The sequence below is a fragment of the Gavia stellata genome, chromosome 12 (genome assembly GCF_030936135.1).
Source record: "Gavia stellata isolate bGavSte3 chromosome 12, bGavSte3.hap2, whole genome shotgun sequence".
NCBI classification, from domain to species: Eukaryota; Metazoa; Chordata; class Aves; order Gaviiformes; family Gaviidae; genus Gavia; species Gavia stellata.
Genome location: NC_082605.1, coordinates 16,703,902 through 16,711,783, shown reverse-complemented (window position 1 = coordinate 16,711,783; position 7,882 = coordinate 16,703,902). Strand labels below are relative to the sequence as shown.

Sequence of the window (7,882 nt, the reverse complement as noted above, 5' to 3'; positions counted from 1 at the left end):
CTGGGACAATGAAATACTGACTCGTGCATCTGTTCTGTATGTGTATTTGATGCAAATTAGGAAGAAGTCTGTAAATACATCAAAAACCATACTTTATTTTATGTATAGCAATACAATTTACATATTAAATAACACTATAATAGAATGATTTGATATAGTTTAACATAACAAAAAGAAGATTCTTCAAGTTACAAAAAACCCCCAAACAAAAACCAAACCAAAACGAACAAAAAATCTCCCTCAAAATACTCCCTCCCACCCTCTCCCCAAACCAAACACCACATTTTTTTTTTTTTCTGAATGGATCAATGAGACAAACGTATCCAGTGACTGGCTAAGTCTAATTCCTATTGCACACACTGACAATGGAATCAAAAAAAAAAATCCAACTTTCACAATCACTGCCCCAAAGAAATGACATGTGTGGAAATCTTTTTTGGAGTGTGATGATGGTGTCTCACTACCTCGATACACAGAAGGTATGTATTCACATAGCCACCACAGAACTAGGAAGGAGGTGAAACTAGAAAAAAATTAGCTTTATATGAAAATATAAAATTCTATGATTATATACCATAGATACAAAGTTCCCAGAAGATGCTTATCCAAGCAACAAAATATTTACAGTTTTAATGACTTTGCTATTTTAAAAATGAAGGAAAAGAAAATAGGAGTACACATGAATGCTTCGGTCTTTAGAAACAATGGCTGCTTGCTAGTTTCAAATGTTTTAACAAAACAAAAAGAGTCACTACCCCAAATGTTGGAGAGTTGTGACATTGTATAAAATTGACTATCTCCTCTTTTGGAGACATGTTTATTCTTAAAACTCAAGACTTTTTTCTTGAAATTAATTATCCTCTGTAGAAAATGCTTCCCTTTGCAAATAGTTAACAAAAACACTAAAAACAGTTTAACAGCTAAGACAAAGTAGAGGCCAAATCTCTTCATTACAGTTCCTTTTCTTTCTTTATTTTTGCATTCCTTCTCCTTTGATAAGTAAAGCCAATGTAGTTCACATTGTTAGAATGGCAACAAAGAGAAGAAGAGCAAAGGGGTAACAGTAAGAGTTGAATTGCATCTGTAAAAAAAAAAAAAGAAAAAGAAAAACAAGAAAAGCAATGCAGTGGATTAACAAATAGGCATTTTCCCTTCATATAAAAATTCACTGGCACCATTTGAACATAAACTTCAGAACACAAGATCTGATGTCAAAAGACATGAATTTGAGAAAGACTGCTAAATCTTTAAGACAACTACATTGTAACTTTTTTTTTTAATTAAGTTGGTTTTGTTTTGCTGAGAATTAGTAATATGTATCTTTGGTAGAATCGATATCTATATTTTTTAGCTTTTAAATAAAATATATCAGCTTAAAAAAAGATTAATAAGAAGGCAGTTGTGCTGTGTCATAAAGATTCGTCTCCTAATGTTCCAATGCATCACTCTGGGTTCAAGCAATTCAAGCAGTCAGAAACTGGAAAAACAACTGAAATTTTGCAGATCCTGTAAATGATTCCACTAACCTAGAACAGACCCACAGTACAGAAAGAGTCACACACAAGAAGTAGTTTAAGAGTTTGGGATTTTTTTTTTCCTGTTCCTAAATTCATATTTGGAAACAGACCCTGTGAAATACTAAGGACAAATCCTGTTTAAAATTAGTGTTCTTTAGACCTTGGTCCTGCAGAAGAACCGGTGCTTAGCCTGCGTGCCCGAGCAGTCCTACTGCCTCTCCCAGACCTGCCTACCGATGCCAAGTTCACGTACAGGAGTGTTTGTAGGATGGGGCTTTCGGCTGAGACTCACCCATTTTAGATGTGAAGATGACACAGCAGCTTCCCAAGCATTCCTTCTTGGAAAGCTTGGCTGCTCTTATGGGCTCGATACACAGAAGTCTTTTATGTCTTTCACACGGTCTGCGGGCACAGTACACATGCAAGACATGGAGAAATAATGTTTTCTAAACGTAGACACACATATGCATGTGTACTTCAGTCCTTTATCCCCTTATTTCTCAGGGCTGGTGCTGAGGACCACATTTTATAGCTATGGGATATACTCGGGTTCTTTAATTTGCAGGCTTGCGCATTGTCTGGCAACTTTTGATGCTTGAAAGCCGTCCCGACCGAATGCCAAGAAGTGGTTACAGTGTGGGGGGGGGTTTGGTGTGGCAAAAGCAAGGTTGCAATGCGGGGTGGGACTTTGGCCAGAGAGACTCACGAGAGCATCTCGGCAGAGCTCTACGCGTGCGGATCTCTGAACGCACACTCGCTCCTTCCGCCAGTCTTGCTCAGTCCCAGGGAAGGAGGTGCAAATCCATGTAAGAGAGCAGAACCACAGTTGCTTACAGTACGATAGATTTGGCTCTTAGGCACTCTTAATCCTGACCTTCACAAGCAATTCCTAGCTTTATCCACTTCACGCCTAATGCATCACTACCATCTACTGGCTATCTGACCGTCAGCACAGCACTTAACACACAGCTTGAGCCCCCCTAAGAAAAAATCCATGGAGAACTCAACTAGAACATCAGTGTAAATTATTTCCCCATGGATTAAACCCCAAGCAAGTATTTCAGGTGTTGGAAAATGCCAGTGCAAATGCATGGATTTCCAAAGCATCTACCAAAGTTCAACCCCCACAGCCTTCTTTTACTGATTTTTAAAACTTGTGAGAAGGCGAGGGATTAAACCAAGGATATTCAGGCAGTGTGTCACGAGCCACAGTTATCTTCCATCATGCCAGTGAAATGAAAAGTAATCAGCTGAAAGTACTGAACAAATCCAGCCCTCTTGATGCCTGCAGTAATCTTTGTGTCACTTAGCTCTTGTCAGGGTTTGAATTCTTAACTTCTCCCTACACCTCCCCAGGAACTTAAATACTCCCGATTGAACGGATCCAACTCATCAGAGTCCCTTTGTGCTACCAGCCGGAATTGCCTGGGGCCAGGATCAGTACTGGGGGTGCAAGGAGGGGCTCCCCAGCCTCTAGTGCGGATGCACGCTGGCCAGCAGACCACTCAGCAAAACCTTCCAGCCCTTGCAGGCAACAGTACTTGAAAATTTACTTAATTCTTGTTACTGGGCTGTAGCGACTGGGGAGCCAGTCTTAACTCCTACCAGACACGAACCGACTCCCACCTTGGTGCTGGGTTGTCCCAGTGCAAAGGGGATGCAAACTACAAAGCAGTCTTTTGAAATATTTTGCACATTTTTTATTTGGACTAGCCGGTGCTGGACATGGGATTTCCTTACTGAAACCACGGATATATTATACTGTTCAGCATTAGCAGTTATTTGGATCACTTGTACGGAGGGATTCGACAAACTGAGAAGTAAAAGGTAACTATGTCAAAAGTTGCTGATGAATTCTTAAATACTTTGGTGTTGAATTAATCAAGTGTATCCGTACTAGGAAACCTTTCCCTTATTAAAAATAAAAGGCCAGATGTTAGCACATACCAGTTTGCATAGCTCCTCTGCTCAGTGCGGCCGTACCAGCTTGCACCTCGTGAGGTTCTCACCGACAGTACCTACTCTCAATACAATTTTAAGCAGTTCGCTTTCAGCTTCCTTGCGTGTGAAAATGCACAGAACCTTCCTCTTAGCTAAGCTTCCTCCCTGCCCTCCCCTCCAACAAAAGAAGTGGGGTTTGCCTTGCCAAATGTCTATATTTCAGCAAGACTGGACTGGCAGAAATTAATAGGTTTACATTTAAATGAAAAATACGCTGTAACATTCTGACAAGTCCTGAAAAATTACAATGCGTGTTTTGTGCAGTTGAAATTTCACAGTAAAGAAACTTATGCCATATATAAGGGATGGTGCCTCTAACTGTATACCAAATGTCAGGACGGTTGAAAGGACGTATTTCCTTTTCAAGGCAGATTCAGTAACCCCTCCCTACTCAGCTGAGCTATGAAGGACACAATTAGCTTTAATTTTCAGGAGAATTAAGTATGTGCTTACTTCTTTTGTTAAATAGGGATGGACCTTGTTGCATTGCGACCAAATACAAAGGAAAAGGGAGCCAGCGAGGATGTATACTTAAATGCTCCAAACAATAATTCAGTTATTTATGTAATCTAGAGGAAACCATTTTATTGGTGTGGGAGGGAAAACACAATAAGCTAGGTTTGTGCTAAAGAATTAGTCTGGCAAAAAAAAAAGAGGGAGAATGTAACTTTATAGGTAGTTTTTTTATTAGTTTGCTTCACCAGTAAATATGGATCAGTACTTTATGTTTTAGCACTAAAGTATGAAAATTACACACCTGTAAAAATGGCATCTAACAGTTATGAAATTAAGAAACGCCTGTCATCATGTAACATACCATTAGGTGTGAGGTCATATTCAAGAAATAGTAAGGAAATTAATGTGTTTAAAATATTGAATAGCTTAGTAATGTAAAATATTGCTACCTTCAATATATCTGAAAACAGGTCTGATTTGGGGTTGTAGTAGGTTTCTCACTGTTTTGGCTCTGATGAGAATAAAACCAAAATACTTTCCCATCATAGGGCTGTTTAAAATTGACATTTTTCTGAATACATGGGGGAACTTTGAAATTGTAAATTCAAAAGCTATCACTGCGTCCCACATAGGAATTGCATCTAATTTATAATTATATTGTATGTAATTTATATATTCCATGTGAAGCAAGTCTTAGGCCTGGAAGTGTACAAAACAGCAATTTGAAACAATACAGAAAGAATTGTTTCAGCTCCACAAGGCTATTACACCTTCACTGTAGCTAATAATCACCTGCCACGTTTTGTCAAGAAAGGATGAACACTGCTCATCCACTCCACTGGAATGCAGAATACCATTAGCAAAACTGTGACATGATCATTAAAATAATAAATATGGTATGAAGGGGTACAGTATCTGTCGCAGAAAGAACCCATCTGGCCTAGCATTCAAGATTTAAGATTTGAGGGTCACTGTAGTTAGCAAAACTTCACTGCATTTAAACAGAACAGAAAAAGCGTATGTTTGTTGTCATGGAATGTCACATCAGGGCTTGTCTTGTATTAGAATATTATAGGCAGTAACACTGATCATATAGTGCAAACTAGATAAAATTGCGTTTCACTGTGTGAAATAAACAGAGGTGCAAATGCTCAGTAGGATACCATTAAGACATAAAATGGCAAAAAATAAATATCAAAACTTTTATCAGTGTAAAAAAGTAATTGGGTTATTGTATAACCTAGAGTCTGGCAAAAAAGGCCTCAAAAAAGTTCGCTCAGTCTTCAGAAGTTCTACAAATTAAGTGCCTTTTCAGGTTTCCAATTAGACAAGAGACTCCATGCTTTCTGCGGGATCAGATTCGTCACTGGCCATCACAGCACCATTTTTGTCCAGTGTCATGGGACCGTTTCCATTTTCCTTAGTGCTGACCAAGCTTAGCATTGCCTTATAAAGAAACTGGTACTGTTCCTGGAAAAGAAAAGACGAGTTATTTCAATCCTTTTAGTGTACATAAGCGAGTGGCACTTAAATTTGGCATTTCCAGGGAAGGTCATGGATATTCATTACTAGAAGCATACATAGAGCAAAGAAAAAGACTTACGAGAGCAATTACCTCTATTAATCTAGTTTAACCTTGTCAACCCAAAATTCCAGTTTTGCGTAGATTATATTATTCCTGATATATTATTAAACACTACAGGAGGGCAGGACAATACCTGAGCCCACAGCTCAGCCCCAGGCTGTTCCCTCGTACCGGCAGAGCCACGCGCACCGAGACACGGATGCTGCTCTCGCCGCACACCGAGCGAAGAGCCCCTCTATTGAAGCTGTATCTCCCTGCAGCTCTGCCTGCCCTGCTGCACCCCTTCACATCACAACGTGCCAGGTTTAAATAGCAGAGCTTAACTTACAGGGCTGGCAGGGGGGTGACAACAGGCTGCAAGGTCCTTCTCTGCTAGGGCTGCCTGCACAGGGGCCCCCTAACTGTATGAGAAATAAGCTTAACTGCAAATCAGAGACTTACAGGGTGGGTTTGAGGTTTATAAAAAATGACAACTATACAAAAAAAGCCCAAATGCAAATTCTGCTTGGTAGCAGATACAGTAGGGCTTGATGACATACAGAATATGTGTTTTAGTTCATGCTTTTGGTCTCAGATGAAAACCTTGTAAGCTATCCATTTATATTCCATTTAAAGACTTACAATGTCTGTAAATACTCCAGGCCGCATAAGATTTATCATCTTTGCCACCTGGAAAACATCGACAGCATTTTCATTCTCCAGCTGCTGGGACAGAGTGGTAAGGGCACATAGCGTTCCTGCTGACACAGCTCCATACCTGGAAAACCACACCAAAATGGTAAGTTACTCAGAAATGCACCTGGGCACCAACACAGAGCCATTAAAATGTTGATACAGTCTTATTTGATTACTTAGTTGTAGTTCGTCTTTGTATCTATTAAATGCTTGTTTTATACTGGCTAATTTTTAGTCATTTTAATTTATAGAAGAGATGTGATGGGACACCAGTCATCTCAGGAAATCTGCAGTATTCAATGCGAAGAAGGGTATCAGCGGAAGAACGTGAGCCATTTCAAAATACCCAGCCTGGAGACTATAACACTGAAATCGGTTCTCACATGCCACATGTACTGAAAGCATCTGCATTATAGCTGAGCGTATTTTAAATTCATTAGTGGGAGCTCAAGCAAAACGTAAACGATTAGAAAGAAATGAGACTTTGCCTCTTCCTCCACATCTGACAATTATAGAAAACTAACACGGATATGAGGTGCTCACAAGTAAATGGGGCACATCTCAAAGTCTTCCTTAGGTCTGATTCATCGGCCAAATGCAACATCCCCGAGTTGGGCACCCAAGAGACATTACGGATTCTGAAGAGTTGAGCTGTGCTGTCATTTAATAAGAACCCGAGCAACGGTTATTCGTCAGGAGCGTGACTCAATGTGTCCTTGAGATACTGGTCAGGTAGAAATCTTACTGCTGCTAAATCGGTGGGTATGCTTGAATCTTGCGTGCAGTTGTGGGGCGTGGGACAGAGGAGCCTAAGCAACAGGGGCTCGTAACTGCTTCTGAGGAGCCTCAGCTGTCCTCTGCTCTCCCAGTACTCAGGGAACTGAAATTCTGTTGAAATTCTGTCCTGGCTGTGCCATGGGTCTGCTCTGTGACTTTCAGCAAGTCTGTGACTAAATGTCCCCACCTGTAAAAGGGGACATTGGTGCTGACTTGCTCTGTAAACCATTTGGAGAGCTGTACATGAAAACTCAAATAATAGGCAAGTGCTGCAATGCCATCTGGAATCATAAGATTACCACTAGGATTTTGTACAACATTCCTGTGGAAATCGAGACATATGCTGACTTAATTTCATATGATTCTTGCAAACTCATTTTGCCTAGAAATGGGAAACAGAAATCGGATCACAATAGATCTGCTATATGTGATGAAAAGTCTATAGAAGAAGAGGCAGAATCATATAGATGGCTGTGACTGATCATCTACAGGGATAAGGGACAAAGTGGCCAGTGCGTGTGCCTGACGGGACACAACTAAACGCCTCTGAGGGTCTATGGCCTCATTTTTGCTTGGGCTGATAACCTCCAGCTCCCAACAATCTGAAGGCTTTTCTCACAGAAAATTATGCAACAAATCTTTATCTAGTTGCCTACATATGGGCAGTTATATTTAAAATTCTTGACAACTGTCTCGAGTTGGAATTTCTGAACTTCGTTGAAATGTTACGAAGTTCATCCCACCATGTACTTCCTAAATACCACATGCATTTAGCATCTGCAAATTCATATATTTGGAATTAATCTGCAGTTGCAATTATTAGTGGATTATGTGATATAGTTGTTGCATGTAGTAAAGGGAAATTTTCATT

At 40.0% G+C, this 7,882-nt stretch overlaps 1 protein-coding gene across 1 annotated transcript in view; it reads right to left on the bottom strand.

Moving 5' to 3' along the window:
• Window positions 1–299: 299 nt before the first annotated feature.
• The window catches only part of PTPRG (protein tyrosine phosphatase receptor type G), a 416,959-nt gene continuing 409,376 nt past the window's right edge, over window positions 300–7,882 (bottom strand). The window contains exons 28-29 of the mRNA XM_059823043.1: window positions 6,181–6,316; window positions 300–5,444 (exon numbers count right to left, since the gene is read on the bottom strand). Of these exons, the coding sequence (XP_059679026.1) occupies window positions 5,298–5,444; window positions 6,181–6,316 (283 nt within the window). The 3' untranslated portion in view covers window positions 300–5,297. The remainder of the gene's footprint in view (window positions 5,445–6,180; window positions 6,317–7,882) is intronic.